Source organism: Cebidichthys violaceus, unplaced genomic scaffold (genome assembly GCF_023349555.1).
Source record: "Cebidichthys violaceus isolate CVI_PGR_0920_01 unplaced genomic scaffold, fCebVio1.0.p SCAF_113, whole genome shotgun sequence".
Classification (NCBI taxonomy): domain Eukaryota; kingdom Metazoa; phylum Chordata; class Actinopteri; order Perciformes; family Stichaeidae; genus Cebidichthys; species Cebidichthys violaceus.
Genome location: NW_027176278.1, coordinates 265029 through 280366, shown reverse-complemented (window position 1 = coordinate 280366; position 15338 = coordinate 265029). Strand labels below are relative to the sequence as shown.

The 15338-nt window shown below is 43.7% G+C and overlaps 2 protein-coding genes across 4 annotated transcripts; one reads left to right on the top strand and one right to left on the bottom strand.

Moving 5' to 3' along the window:
* Window positions 1-476: 476 nt before the first annotated feature.
* adad1 (adenosine deaminase domain containing 1 (testis-specific)) lies at window positions 477-9313 on the top strand. Of its 3 annotated transcripts, none has more exons than XM_068705290.1 (13): window positions 477-756; window positions 1393-1575; window positions 1763-1903; window positions 2130-2300; window positions 2521-2592; window positions 2953-3078; window positions 3279-3402; window positions 3911-4081; window positions 4643-4718; window positions 4829-4985; window positions 7832-8066; window positions 8319-8451; window positions 8729-9313. In XM_068705290.1, the coding sequence occupies exons 2-13, from the start codon at window positions 1401-1403 to the stop codon at window positions 8840-8842; spliced, it is 1695 nt and encodes a 564-aa protein (XP_068561391.1). In that variant the 5' UTR covers window positions 477-756; window positions 1393-1400; the 3' UTR covers window positions 8843-9313. The 3 variants fall into 3 exon arrangements, with proteins under 3 accessions (XP_068561391.1, XP_068561390.1, XP_068561389.1); XM_068705289.1 differs by having other exon boundaries at window positions 477-890; window positions 1400-1575; XM_068705288.1 differs by having other exon boundaries at window positions 478-890.
* Window positions 9314-12724: 3411 nt separating this feature from the next.
* Window positions 12725-14093, bottom strand: il2 (interleukin 2). Its single transcript, XM_068705293.1, has 4 exons — window positions 13974-14093; window positions 13845-13883; window positions 13324-13470; window positions 12725-13229 (listed from the first exon to the last, which is right to left on the bottom strand). Exons 1-4 carry the CDS (start codon window positions 14091-14093, stop codon window positions 13089-13091), a joined length of 447 nt encoding a protein of 148 aa, XP_068561394.1. The 3' UTR covers window positions 12725-13088.
* Between the last annotated feature and the right edge of the window lie 1245 nt (window positions 14094-15338).

Sequence of the window (15338 nt, the reverse complement as noted above, 5' to 3'; positions counted from 1 at the left end):
TCACGCATATCTACGCTTTGAGCTGAAAGCCAACATCAGCATGTTAACGTGCAGCAATGACAATGTGAACATACAGATGATTGACATATTTACTTCCTGTCTTAGTTTAGTGAGTTAGCATGCTGTATTACCAGAGCAGTATAAAGAGAGAGTCACATCAACGGAGGTTCCAGGAAGTACTTGGCGGGCAATTTGCATGCGTAGATATTGGTTCCAACAGAAAGACAGAATTGCAATTTTTGTTAATTAGTAATCCATAAATTAATCGATTTACATTTTTATTCATACAACGCAACAACAACTGTATTTATTAAAAGTAACGTGCTAATATTTGAGGATTAGTAGTGTAAGAGCTGGAGTTACCAGCCTTGTTCTCTTGTTTAAAGTAAAGTGAGATTTAGTGGCATCTAGTGGTGAGGTTGCAGATTGCGTGTGGGAGAACTACAGTGGCTGTCGTCTGACCCTAAACCACCTCTTCATCAGATGAGTGATGATGATCCTCATTAGTCCCAGTGGGGACATTTACAGCAGTACAGTGGACAGTGCAAACAAGAGACAGTCTCCGACCGACTGACCAACAGCGTCCAGGAGGACCGAGGACCGAGGAGCATCCTGAACTGTAGTTTCGTCAACTTCAACCGTGTAGTCCTCCTCTTATAGAAACGATCTCTGCGCGAGACCGCGTCAATCAACCGACAACCACCTGACGCACACGTGCGTCAGACACGCACACGTTGCTGGAGACCAACGTGCACGGTGAGGAGCACATCCGCGTAACTGTTAACAGTTGAAAACAACACAGTTTAAAGAAATACATATAATAGATCAATAACTGCGCGTCGTTGTTGAAGTTGAAGCATTCGCTGAACTCACAGGAGCGACTTCAGCTGGTGAGTTTGTAAAGTCACGCTTTTAGCGTTTAGCATGCTTTAACGGAAAACGTTACTTTGTAACTGTTTATTTTGATCAGGTCATAGAAAGTGTGATGTGTACAGCAGGTTCCCATGACAACAAAGGTTATGTAAATGTAACAATGTAGCTAACTGACTTCCGGTGTTATTGAACTAGGTAACGATGCTAGCCACGATACATGGACGAGCTGACGCTGAACTGTGGTCATCCAGTGCATGTGTGTGTGTGTGTGTGTGTGTGTGCAGAGAAGGATGCTTCTGTTGTGTGATGTGTTGATCTGGAACAACTACTGAACATGAGAGGTTCAGCTGCACGCATGCTGCAGAACCTCTGGGTGTCTTCATCTTCTTCTACAGTTTGGTGTTCCTTTGGGTGCAGTGTCTTCTTCTTCTTCATCTTCTTCTTCATCTTCTTCTTCATCTTCTTCTTCTTCTTCTTCTTCTACCGTTTGGTGTTCTCTTGTTTCCGGTCCTCTGAAAGCTTCCAGGATGTTTCCAGCCCGTGGCTCGTGTCGAGGTTCCGGTGGAGCGTCTTTCGCTCAGATCCTCATGAAGAACGCTCCTCCGACCTCAGGACCGACCGACTCGCACGCTCATCCGTCTGCCGTGAATCGTCCAGCTGAAGACCATTTTGACCAAAAAGGGAGAAGTGCATTTAAACGTGGTGAGTTTGCTCGAATGCTACTCGGCAACATCCGTCCCCGGTGACGATGAATGACTTCAGATGATAACGTTAACGCTGCGTTCTCCCTACCAGGTCTGGGTCCAACCATAAAGCTTGTCTAAGATATGCATCATGTATGTATCGGTGTACGCTTTGAATCTGCCTGTTCTACTCTTCTCATTCTAAGGTCATGCTTCCAAGCCTCCAGTTTCACCTCAAACTCTGATCGATAAATACGCTCAAGGCGAGACGAACGCCGTGTCTCTGCTCCACCAGCTGGCCACGGTTCTGCAGTTCCACCTGGAGATAAAGGAGACGGTGACTCTAGGTACAGGACGTCACGTTCACCTCGGAGACCACTGCTGTTCTCGGTCCACTACGGCCTGTTGATTGACTCATGATTCATATGTGGCCTTCAGTTTAGTGGAGCGTTTTAGACCAGTGGCACTGGTTTCCTCTTCTAGTGTCCAATGCACAGCAGCAAAGAACTTCTCTCAGAACCATCACGTGTTCAGTTTTAGCCCTTTCTTCAGTCTTGCCTCTCGTTTGCTCAGGGAACATACCAGGGCTGTATTTTGCCTTCTGCGTGGTGATTGATGGCGTCGAGTACAAGACCGGCATGGGGATAACGAAGAAGGCGGCTCGGCTCAAAGCGGCGCAGCTCGCTCTGCCGGACCTTCTGCCCACCTTGGAAAGTGTGAAGTCTGTCCTCCCTGAAGCACCAGGTGAGGCTCTGCTGCTGGTCACAGTGTTTCTGCAGCAGCACACGTCATTCTTTTATCTTTTATTTCCTCATCATTTGAATCGTGGGTTTTATGATGCGGTGCACCCTACAGGCGGGTAGAGGAGGATTATTTAAAAACATCGTCACAGTAAAGTGTAGGATTGTATAATGACTGTAATATAAAGTGACTCATTTTCATTTGTTCCTGGTTTCTTCCCTAGATGTTCCTCCACCGCTGCCGGTGAAAGAGGAGCCCTCCATCTCTGACATGCATCCCTGCAGAGCCATTCAGGGTCATTCTGGATTTCTGTTTGACTCTCGCTCTTGAATCTCACACTTGGGAGATGGCAGATATTAGGACAGTGTCACTTCTTTTAGTTCAGTTTCACAGTACTCTGTAAGACTAAAGCTGAAGTGCTGATATTCAGGTTTCATTTGAAGGCGTTGACATCCACACTGTAACCTGTTTGGATTGAGGTCAGGTGACTGACTTGTTTGGTTGGTCTTGAATGATTGTGATCACTCATATCATTGTTATATTACAATGAATACGGTACAAACGGTGCTGTCGTAGAAGGTGCATGTCTCCATATACACCTCTCAAGTAGTTGCAGCCCAGTTGATTTTATTTCCTTCTCTTCCTTGCTGTCCAGAAAGGACCGGTTCCGGGAACCTCCAGATTCCACATGCTGTCAGGGATCAGCTCAGTAAGCTGATGAACAGCCACCCAGAGTTCTCTCCCTGTGCCGGCACCACGGCAGCGTTCATCATCCAGACGTGTGAGTGAGCTCTCACGACGTGCGCTCGCAAAGAAACGAACCAATCTAGACCGGCATTTCTTCTCAAAAGTAGAATGAGCTGCACTTTGTACAGCTGTTCATGGTACTCTGTCCACCGCGTCCTGTAGAATAAGTATGACGACATACATGAAGTAACTGTCGTCCCATGCATTAACCCGTGTGAACTCCTCTCCGTCCAGCCAGCGGATACGAGGTGGTGGCTCTCGGCACGGGCAGCTTCAACACCAAAGAGAGCGCCTCGGCAGGTGGACGAGTCGTGCACGATTCACATGCGCTGGTAAATGCACGGAGGTCACTTATGAGGTAGGTTGGTGGAAGTAGAACGTTCGGTCCGAATGACGTTCTCCACATTGAAGCAATCAAAGGAGACGGCTTCCCCCAGCTGATTTTAGAGAATTCATAAATTCAAAACAGATTTAGTGCTCGTTCATATGTACTCTTATTGTTAGATGTAGGCCTATTCTCTGATTCTTGTTGTTCATGAATGATGAATGATCTTTGTTTCATTACCACAGTTCCCGTCACTGTGACGAGCCGTTGATTCAGGCTCCTTGTCGAATAGTCGACTATTCTGAGTCGCCTTTAATTTAAGTTGGTACATTAGCTGTAAGATTTATTTAGAATTTAAAATTCATACATTTTAGAATGTATGAATTTTGCCATTTTGAGTTCACACTCAAGTGACATGTCTTTAGCTATGTTCTAGATTGTTTGGATTATTCATAGATGACCTGCTTCCTTTAATGCGTGTAGGTCTTCACTGCACATTGTTCAGACGTCACGATGAGCAACTCTCCTGCTGTGCTCTCAGGTTTCTGTACCGACACCTGCTGATGTTCTTCAGCAAAACGGCCAATCTGACCGACAAGTCCGTCTTCCAGCAGAGCAGCAGCAGCGGCCTCCTCAGCCTGAAGAGCGGCATCACCCTCCACCTCTACGTGAACCAGCTGCCAAAGGGAGCCTCTCAGACCCAGACCAAGCTGTGAGTGTCCATCGGCTTCAGAGGCTCTCACTGCGGTTTTCTCTCAACCTTCTATGGCTTTGTTTGTTGGCAGTGTGACAGTGTGAACAGCACAAATCACATGGAATCGGATGTTTTCAATCCTTGTTTGGGTCTTAACTCAGAAACGGGTCAGATTTGTTTGCAATGTGACCTCAGTCTGTTCAGTCACATCACAATTCATACGACTTCAACGTCTTCGTCTCTGCATCCACGCTGGCCTCCGTAGAGACGTGCAGCCGTTGCTTCACAAGATGCCATCATTTAAATGAGTCTCTCTGTCTTCCTCTGCACATCATCGTTTGATTCAGCTCTAGACGCCGCGTTCACTGGCCTTTCTTTTTATTTCCGTACCGCAGCGCTCTGCATGTCTTCGTTATATTGTGCATGCGGCCCGTTTCAGACCTGTTCACACTGGAACTTAATATCGGCCTCATTCTAAAAACTAATGTGAAGCAGCGACCGGGTGCAGTAGCAGGAATGATGTGTCCATTAATGCGGTGATTTCAGATGCTTGTCCTCAGCTCTGTGCTCTACTTTTAGGCACCTGAACCCGCTCTCCATTTTGGCATGGCAAGTCAACAACGAGATCAGCCTACACCTGTCGGTGGAAGGAAAGGTCTTCTACTGTTACTTCTCTCATCGAGCGCATAGATTGCGTCATGGAGTTTTAATACCGATGTTACCTGCACTATCGCTGCATAACCACACGTTGATTTCCTGTTCAAGGTGTTCTCAGTGTTCTCGTCAGCCTTCGATCACTCCGCCTCCAAGGTGGTCAGCATGTCGGCCACAGACAAGCTGACCCAGTGGCAGGTGCTCGGCTACCAGGGAGCCCTGCTCAGCCACTTCATTGAGCCCATCTATGTCCAAAGCATCCTCATAGGTAAGAGTCATGATGGGACCACTTGATTCGTATTGTCAGGGTTTTCACTAAAAAAGGGACAATATCCGTGCTACATTTACCAAATTCTGACCATGTCAGCAATATGAAGTCTGAATAAAAGAGCATTTGCCTTCAATGCATCACCACCAAGTGCAGCAGAGGAATCACTCCATGAAATCAGAATGATGGATTCTTCTTTTGTAGCAGTTCCAATGTGTTTACTAGTTCACTGAAGACTTTCACTTAATTGTGGTGGCTGCTTGGTTTGATTATTTAAGTTATGTGGTCCCTATCCAAGCGCTTGCAAGAGATCATTATGAAACTTAATAGGCACCTTCATGAAGACAGTAGGGGAAGTCTATCAGACAAATAACACAACAGGAAGTTGTCTTTGCGGGCGTCGGCTCAGTGCCTGCTCTCAAAACACAATATCAGAGTTTGTTGATTGAGAATGGGATTGCATTAAATGGCTGCTCGTATTTTCCTGGTACTGTTGTGTATCTGGCGTACATTAGAAAGCTGTTAAAGTAGCACAACAGCAGCGTTGTCACATGAGCATCAGAAAGTAGGTAACAGAGTGAAGCTGTCACTCAGCCCCACAGCAGTCCGTCTAAAAATAGCCCCGAAGGTAATGCTCTGTTTGCAGCCATGTGATGTGAAGCTGCTTGCTCATGCACTGATGACGCAACATCAACGTCCTCTGTTTGACTAAAGAACAATATAACGGGTGTGAAAAGTTTCCCCACCAGGTTTTCACAAAAGACAACAGTGATGGATATTATTTTCCATTCTTCTTTTCATAATCATAATGGCTGTATGACCCACATCATCTATAAGAGAGGGAAATTCCAAAATTCGTCGTATTGTAAATGTGAAATGTTGCAAAGAACACCTACGTGATGGTCGAGTGCACTGCTAGGTGACACTATTGGCTCGGTTTCAGACACGCACACAATAAAAGCATTGAAAAGAGAACAACACTGTTTGACACACACAGGTGCCTGCCATTCTTTGAACAATTCAAACCTGACATCTCCTGACTAACGTCCCTCCTGGCCTCCAGAAAACCCTTTTTCATTCCCACCGTCATCTACAGACACAAAGATTATTGTTATTATTATTAAGTTATGACCCACCTTTTTATTTCTACGTTTGATGGAGGAAGGAAGGAATGAGTTCTGCATTTAGTTCAAAAGCTGACGTCCCACAAATACAACACAGGATTGGTCCGCTGTGACACCACAACGACCATGTTCACGAGTAGACGGCGCTGGATAGAGGTGTGAATGCTCGGTGGTTCCATCACTCTAACCACTTGGCGTGGTGGTCGGGCACGCTTTTCACTACTGTTCACTACTGTAATGTCAACACTGATGCCTCGTGTAGGGCTTAGTAATCAAGTACTCTACAGATTATTACATCGATTAATTCAGTAATTGGACAAGAAATACTTTTGCTTTATCTTTATTATTAAAGAGTAATAGTAAATATACAAGAGAGAAGAGAAGATGAAGAAATATTCATATTTATTTTCCTTTTTCAGAAAATCAACAATTTTATTGCTTGAATTTCATACAATAATATTCAGTCGAAATGTTTAAATATCATTTTTTTTGCAAAACTAATTTATGAAAAATATATACTTTTAGTAATCGTGTCCTGATGCGTTCACAACACGTCTTCATATACCTATAGAGTGAATCATGCACGTCTTCATTTACCTGTAGAGTGAATCATTTACCTGTAGAGTGAATCATGCACGTCTTCATTTACCTGTAGAGTGAATCATTTACCTGTAGAGTGAATCATGCACGTCTTCATTTACCTGTAGAGTGAATCATTTACCTGTAGAGTGAATCATGCACGTCTTCATTTACCTGTAGAGTGAATCATTTACCTGTAGAGTGAATCATGCACGTCTTCATTTACCTACAGAGTGAATCATGCACGTCTTCATTTACCTACAGAGTGAATCATGCACGTCTTCATTTACCTGTAGAGTGGATCATGCACGTCTTCATTTACCTGTAGAGTGAATCATGCACGTCTTCATTTACCTGTAGAGTGAATCATTTACCTACAGAGTGGATCATGCACGTCTTCATTTACCTGTAGAGTGGATCATGCACGTCTTCATTTACCTACAGAGTGAATCATGCACGTCTTCATTTACCTGTAGAGTGAATCATTTACCTACAGAGTGGATCATGCACGTCTTCATTTACCTGTAGAGTGAATCATTTACCTGTAGAGTGAATCATGCACGTCTTCATTTACCTGTAGAGTGAATCATTTACCTACAGAGTGGATCATGCACGTCTTCATTTACCTGTAGAGTGGATCATGCACGTCTTCATTTACCTACAGAGTGAATCATGCACGTCTTCATTTACCTGTAGAGTGGATCATGCACGTCTTCATTTACCTGTAGAGTGAATCATGCACGTCTTCATTTACCTGTAGAGTGAATCATTTACCTGTAGAGTGAATCATGCACGTCTTCATTTACCTGTAGAGTGAATCATGCACGTCTTCATTTACCTGTAGAGTGAATCATTTACCTGTAGAGTGAATCATGCACGTCTTCATTTACCTACAGAGTGAATCATGCACGTCTTCATTTACCTACAGAGTGAATCATGCACGTCTTCATTTACCTGTAGAGTGGATCATGCACGTCTTCATTTACCTGTAGAGTGGGGAAGTGACACATTCCAGTGTCAGGTGTGAACAAGGCCATAGAGTCAATATCCCATCGTCCCCAAGTTGTAGAAAGAGAATCAAGTGATTGAGCTTCACTTGCATATGTATTTGCTAAAAGATATTACCTTTTTAAAATCTCATAGGTGACGTTGGCTGCAGTGATATCCATGGCATGAAGATCTCCGTGAGCCAGCGCGTGGAGGGGATCACCTCCCAGCTGCCCATGTTCTACTGCATGATGAGACCCCACATCAGCCTGGTTCCTGCTGTGGCTACCGACGGCACCGACGGATGCCCCTTGACTTACGGAATCAACTGGAGCGAAGGAGACAGCTCCCTGGAGGTGGTGGACGGCCTGGAGGGCAAGACCATAGAGGAGTAAGGATCACTGTATAGGAAGCTGACAGATTTAGCATTTAGCTATTCGGTTATATTAGCTGGCAGCTAGTTGATTTTTGATGGTGGTTTTTGGATAGGATTGCACTTAAATTGAAAAATGCCTTCAGAGCTTAAGAAATGGATTGCAGCCAGTGTTCCTCAGCTTGTCAAGTTCTGCTGTTCCTGCTTTGCTTCACACTCTAGCTCTATCTCTATATATCTATATATCAATGTGTGTGTATATTGTTGTAGGTCTCCCTTTAAGAGTGGCCCTGCTCTTGCCAGCCGTCTGTGCAAAGCAGCGATGCTGCACCGCTTCAAGCTGGTGGCCAAAGAGGCCCAGAGGCAGGACCTGCTGTCCACAAGCTCCTACGGAGAAGCCAAGGTAACCTCTCCTCTGTGCAACGTTTACCACAGTAACACTAGTATGAAGCATCAACATCGACTCACATTCGCTCTATTTGTAATCGAACCCTTACCTTGTATTTCAAACTTAATCAACACACTTACATGTGGTGTGATCCTCAGTTTTCATTTTGTAAACACGGCTCCAGGCATCGCGCCTTATTTCACCCCATCGTTTCATATTTGATAATGGATATTGTGAGGATCGTTGTGTATTTGCTGTAAGAATCGGTGTGTGTTGCTGTTTGTCACTGAAGCGGATGGCGAAGCCGTACCAGGAGGCCAAGAAGGTTCTGCGGGCGTACCTGTTGCAGCAGGGCTTCGGTCCCTGGCTGGTCAAGCTCTCTGTTAGCGATAACTTCAACATGTGAATAGAACCCATCATCGCTGAGGACACACACAAAACAAATCGACGTTCCGGAAGTTCACATTTTTAAGGTTTAGTTAACAAGAAGCACTTGTTGCTGTGGGACTCACCCTGCTGGTAATACGTCTCCTAAGGGGTTAAAGTCAATCCCTGTTTATTTTGAGGGCAGTGTACCCGGTGATGAGAGTGAGCACTATTTGAATTGTTTTACTGTTTAAAATAGTATTGTTTGCTGTTGTGTCTAAGGGAAACGAACATGTACACTATCTGATAACTTTTGAACTTCACCTTTATGGTCCTGAGGGTTCTGAAGTGTGACGATCCGTTATGCTTGTTATAGAGAATACTTGAAGTTGATCTCACTAGAGCTACTGTTTGTGTTTTCATCATTTTGGTTCATATTCAGTGATTTGGCCTCACACTTGTACTGTGTGTGATTTGAGCCTCAGTTATATAATTCAATAAAATAAATCACTCCAAGCTCAAATGATGACGGTCAGGACATGTTCATTTTTTGCAGAAATGCCAAAATTTACCAAAGAGAAAACACTCTAAAGGTACATAATACTCTAAAGGTATATAATACTCTAAACTCTCAAGGTACATAATACTCTAAACTCTAAAGGTACATAATACTCTAAAGGTACATAATACTCTAAACTCTAAAGGTACATAATACTCTAAAGGTACATAATACTCTAAACTCTAAAGGTACATAATACTCTAAACTCTGAAGGTACATAATACTCTAAACTCTAAAGGTACATAATACTCTAAAAGTACATAATACTCTAAACTCTAAAGGTACATAATACTCTAAACTCTGAAGGTACATAATACTCTAAAGGTGCATAATACTCTAAACTCTAAAGGTACATAATACTCTAAACTCTGAAGGTACATAATACTCTAAACTCTAAAGGTACATAATACTCTAATGAATGAATGTTAGCTGTGATGGACGTGTTCGAGTTAGGGCTGGGTGATATACCGGTTTTAATTTCCCATATAATATTAATTTTTCATATACCGTCATTCCTGTATAGCCAAAATAACTTGTCACTCTTCATCAGGAAGCTAAATATATTGTTCATCGGAAGAAATGTTACGGTTGTAGCTACACATGTAGTGAGAGGGAGAAGTTATGGTTATAACTTTATAACACAACAATTAATAACCCACAACTAACGCTCTTTAACAGGACAACACCACGGCACACAACCGTTTGTGACACTAATAATTGTACATTTATACAATTTAACCGCCGAACGGCATGCTGGGTACAGCCCGGTAGCTAGCCCGTTAGCTAGTCTGCTAGCAGCTGGGAGAGGCTCCGTCGCGTTACTTTAAAGAACAGAACAGAGCGACGCAGGAGGAACAGAGAGAGACCGGAGACGAACCAGGAGAGTCTGAGCCCAACAGAGGAGCTGCGTCTGTTTGGAGCCGCTGGCACTGGCTGGTTAGTATGAAGTACTTCACATCTGATCGTGGGTTATGATGTGGTTCACTCATCACAACACTGACTGAAGTAGTGACAACATGAGGCCTGTTTAAAGAGGCCACATGGCCCCCCCCCACCCCACCCATGTTGATGCATATTGTTGATTAATCTGACTTGCAGGAAATGCTTTGGTTTCCTGTGTATGCTACGCAGTGGATCTGTTACTCTTAAGTGTGGAGCGCTCTTGTGAATGGAGTGGTGTGTTGACTTGCTGCTGGTTTGGGCAGCAGATGAAACTACCAGTGCATTCAGGGATCAGGGACCCAGGCTTTCAGTTGTGTGTCCAGCTCCAGGTTTGGCACTCGTTTGTTCTTAATTGTTTTGGATCACTCATAACTTTTGACTGGCGATGTTTCTGCTGATGTCGATGTCTCGTACTTGTGTTTTTGTTTCTCCTGCATTCATTGATGATGCAGTGGGCAAACCTGCATGGCGGCACATGGACAGAACAGTACTCATGTTGACTGAAAGGCCATGCTGTGTGAAGGCTCTGCATGTGAACTGCCTCCTTCCTGCTGCAGCCGGTACTTGATTAGTTGGTTGGTTGCTTTTCAGTTATTTGTAAAATTGTCTGCCTTGTAAATCCAAAGAGTGAAGTCTTCTAAAAATACAACTGTCCTCCTTCAAAACTTAACACCATGTTGTCTTTGTGTGTGTGTGTGCATGTGTGTGTGCATGTGTGTGTGCGTGTAACATCAGGCCGTCGACTCACTGTTGACCTGTGAAGTGACACCACACACATCATTGTAGTGTTGTGTGTGTGAACTAGTGTGTGATGAAATCCTGCCTTCTCTTGTCATCTTGTGCTGGACTTGAATCTATTGTGGCTTGTAGAATATTTCATGTTGTCACTAAGCCTGTAATGTTAAAGGTCAGCGCTGTTCTTACTAGTGTTGGTTTTAGGTGAGTCAGGGCCTTGTGTTGATGCCACTAGGATCTAGAGATTATGAAGATGACTGAAGTCACTGATTCTGTTCCAAACAGAAGCAGCTCCATCAGTCACTGAGGTGATGCTAGTAGGTTTAGAGATAAACAGGATGTGCAACTCTCTTGATGTGGTCACAGAGTGAAAACATTTGAGGCTCTTAGAAGATGTGCACCTCTGCTGAGGTGCTGTGCACAAAGAGGTGTAGTGAGGCTGGATTAAGAACTCCTGCGTGGCTTTTCATTTCTGACAAGTCTACTGTTAATACATTTCATTTCATATTTAATAAAAGATAAAAACAAATGACATCAAGGCACCCATGACTCTGAGAAAGTGACGTAACGGAGCAGGAACTCGTAGCGTTACAGCGATCTCAGAATGAAGACGGGCTACATGTGGTCTTCTGAAGATGGGCCTGAAAACAATCACTGTAGAGACGCTGTCATTGGTCCAGTGGAGCGTCGACGCCTCAGATTTTGGTGACCACACCGTTCCCCAACCTTACCTCCAGAGTTTTAGATGACTTAACTTCAACTTCAACTTACCCTAAAGGTGGCAGATCAGAAAACGCTCGTATGAATAGCTTCACTGATTATAACTTTACCGACAAACGGTGATATTCTGGTGATATGGGTTGTTGAATATTAACAGTAAGCATGCTCAAACGTTGCACCGACACTCTCCTCACACCTCGTCTCGTAATCATCACATGTAGATTAGTTAAGTTCATAGTAGTCCAGGTGTCTGTCCCTGGCTACAGGACAGTTGATCCTGTTAGAAGCTCAGACAGCAGCACTGTTAAGCAGGGAAGTGAAGTAAATGTGTAAATGTGTGTAAAGTAAAAGCAATAATGTCGTCGTGTTAATGACTATGGGGACTCATAAGCATTCAGATAAGATGAGTGGGAACCACTATGAAGTTTAGCTGATGTTTTAAACATGTCTTGTAGATAACAGCTCACCTGCCAACATTATCAAACGGTGAAGTGGATCGACCTTTGGGCCCGGCTGGCTCGGCGAGGCGGGGCGGTGCTGGATCTGTATCGGCTCTTAGAATGACTTGACGGTGAACGTGTCACTGTGACCTTCCATACTCTTCTTGTGGATGGCCTGACTGGTTCATCTGAGGAAACTCAGCCTCCAGAGAGCTCACATCCTCGCCCACATGGATTACATCACCGCTGAAGTGAGGAGGGAGAGTCTGTCCCTTCACACACGCGGGACGAATACGCGACACGAAAAATGCTAAATACTGCGAGTACTTCTGCATTCGAACCGTTGAAACCAGCAGCGATGCAAATGATTTAAAAATAGATGAATGAATCATAAAGGACCCTCCTGACCCTCAGCAGCCACTGTGAGCTGCTTGTGTTCCCTGAACTACTGGAAGACATTTCATTTAGTTCATAAATGTATACACAAACTTTAAGATAACATTTTATTAAGTTACACCATCAGGTTTAGAGCACCGACACACGATATCAAATAAATAATAAATATATAAATAGAAACTCAGAGCTTACGTCAGATACATCCTCATTGTTAGAAATTGATCGAGAACTTTTAAATAAATTTCACAGCAGATTCTTGTAGAAAGTACAGAGAAAATATATATAGTTGAAATTTAAGATTATTAATATGTAGTACAAATACATTCAGAATAAATAGTTGCCGTTTCTCCACATTGCAATGACTTGGTTACAAAAGTAAATATTGTCCAGCAGTGTTAAGAATGAAAGGATCAGTGAAACAGAGACCTGAGGTCACTCTGAGACCTGTGGATCACATCACGCACACCTTCTCACTGTCCTCCTGCTCCATCGTCTCACACTAGTGAAGGTTCTGTTTCTTGACTTATTGAGAGGCTGTTTTCAATCTGAAATAAACGGTTCACCGCCGTCACAAAGTCACTGAGAGACTTTTCAGGCCACCTCTCACAGGCACATTCCGTGGAGTTCGTCAGCGCCTGAGGAGGAGACGGTGAGTTAGTTCAGTCCGTTGGAGTCCACTTCTAATCACTCGGCACTTGATTTGGCAACACGGTGCGTAGAAATACTTACGTGTCCTTTGCTCAATCGGGTTTTGATCCGATCATCCAAGATTTCCAGAACATCGTTTATGTCTTCTTCAGAGTTTTCACATTCCTTTTTGGCTCTTCCTCCAAGTTCTCTGAAGACGCAGTCCAGCGCTGTGGTAACGCATTGTGGCTGTGAGAGAGAGGGAGATGTTTTATCTTCCTTTTACCGCTCTGACTGAGGCACATCTGTGGCAAATAGAAGCCGTCTCAGCTGTGCGAAGCAGCAACACCTGCCGAGCTCACTTCCTGTACTAGAGAACCTTCACATGTGGTTTGTAGAAGTTCATCTAAACCCTGACACTTGAGCTGCTTTGATGCTGGGGAGTACCCAAAATCACTCTTTATAGTGAGCACAAACCGATCAATCCATCGTCGTCATCATCATATTTGGTACAGTACACAATTTATGCAATATATATATATATCTTTAGCATTGCATCATAAATTGTGAAGTTTCTTGTCATGTAGCGTTTTAATCTAAAACGATATGAAACATTGCCTTACCTCCACATTTGTCGGCGCATAGAGAGTTGTGTCCGGCGGCTGTGTGGACAGAAGAACAGTCGGTCTGAATTAACAACTAGAAACGTGGCAAAGTGAGCAGGGAAACACATTTGTTTTAAAGTGACTTACACACGTGATGAGCTTCAACTCATTGAGGACACGGAACTCTTCGATGGGCACTGATTGTGTGAGAAGACAACCAGAGAGAAGTATCCAAAAGGGAATCCCCATAAAGCACCCCATCTTCATCTTCGTCGTCAGGGCTCGTCGGTGTGGGGAGCAGCTCGTCTGGTGGATGTGTTGACTGTTCTGTTGGTTTACTTGCCCTCCTGTCCAGTTTATATATCTGTGGGGTGGAAAGGGTGGGCTGAATTGAATGTATTTCGCCCATTGCATACCGCCTAGTTTTTTCCTTTTAGATGACTCTTGGAATTATTTTTTTTCTCACAGAGCTACTACTACACAGCGTGTCACTGTGAGCCCTTCTGAAAGTAGGTTGGCCGTCCCTGGTTGTGGTGTGGAGGGTTTTTCTCTCTTTCTTGCTGTGTGCTCTGCTGGGCCATGCTTCTGTCCTGAACCCACACTTTCTACTTTTATTACAATATCATGATTGACCAAGGCACAGCTGAGCACACAGCTTAGTCTGTGTGTCGTTTGCTGCGAGGAAGAGACCGAATATGTTTGAATATTCTTCTTACTGTTTCCATTATGCTGTGAATATGTTTCTATAACTCTGTAGGAAAACGGAAAGCGCTCCGGTTGTCTTTGCGACAGCGGCACTGACGATACTAAAGATACTACAGATCCGCTATGGAGTTCCCACTTTAATGATCATTTCAGACTAGAAGTTAGACGGAGAAGAGGGAACAGTAGTAGAGTAAAGGAAAAGACAATATATGTTTAAAAAACAAGGAAATAAAGTGTACAAATCACTAAATATAAAGATGTATAATCCAGAAAATATCCAGATAATTCAAACACTGATCCACATCTCTTGAAGTCCTGACTTCTGTGCTCATGATTTGGGCTTTATCTGCTAAAAGTAATTCATTGTAATGTGATCACTTATTGCACCACAATCAGTGGTAATATTCACCACAGTTTCCTCAACGTGCAGCTATGAAAACCTTTCACTGCCTATAGGGGGATTTTCACAATGAGACTCATTAAAAACAGCAGACATTAGTGAACGTCTTTGTACACCAGATATGTGTTTAGCTATAAAACCCCAAATCTCAAGCTTGGATTGCATATTCTAGTACTGTATCGCTTATTAAATGCCAGTGTTGAGCAGTTAAATGCTGTGTGCGACTCTTTGTTTGCGTCTTACAGTTACAGCAGGCGGTTCATGTTTGTATCATTTTTTAAATCTACACATTATCAGATGTTTTGTTGATCAGTAAGGTTTCTACTCAGGAGTTAAAGTGTCACCTGAGTGACTCAGTCACTGGTGTAAACGGAGGAAGGACGCAGCCTTGTGGCTCTTTTATGTGG

Coding starts and splice junctions, on each gene's coding strand:
- adad1 (XM_068705290.1), top strand. CDS start 1,401: ATGTTTCCAGCCCGTGGCTCGTGTCGAGGTTCCGGTGGAGCGTCTTTC. Junction 1,576..1,762: donor GAGAAGTGCATTTAAACGTG/GTGAGTTTGCTC, acceptor TCTCATTCTAAG/GTCATGCTTCCAAGCCTCCA. Junction 8,452..8,728: donor GCTCCTACGGAGAAGCCAAG/GTAACCTCTCCT, acceptor TTGTCACTGAAG/CGGATGGCGAAGCCGTACCA.
- il2 (XM_068705293.1), bottom strand. CDS start 14,093: ATGAAGATGGGGTGCTTTATGGGGATTCCCTTTTGGATACTTCTCTCT. Junction 13,884..13,973: donor AGTTGAAGCTCATCACGTGT/GTAAGTCACTTT, acceptor CTGTCCACACAG/CCGCCGGACACAACTCTCTA. Junction 13,230..13,323: donor CCCGATTGAGCAAAGGACAC/GTAAGTATTTCT, acceptor TCTCCTCCTCAG/GCGCTGACGAACTCCACGGA.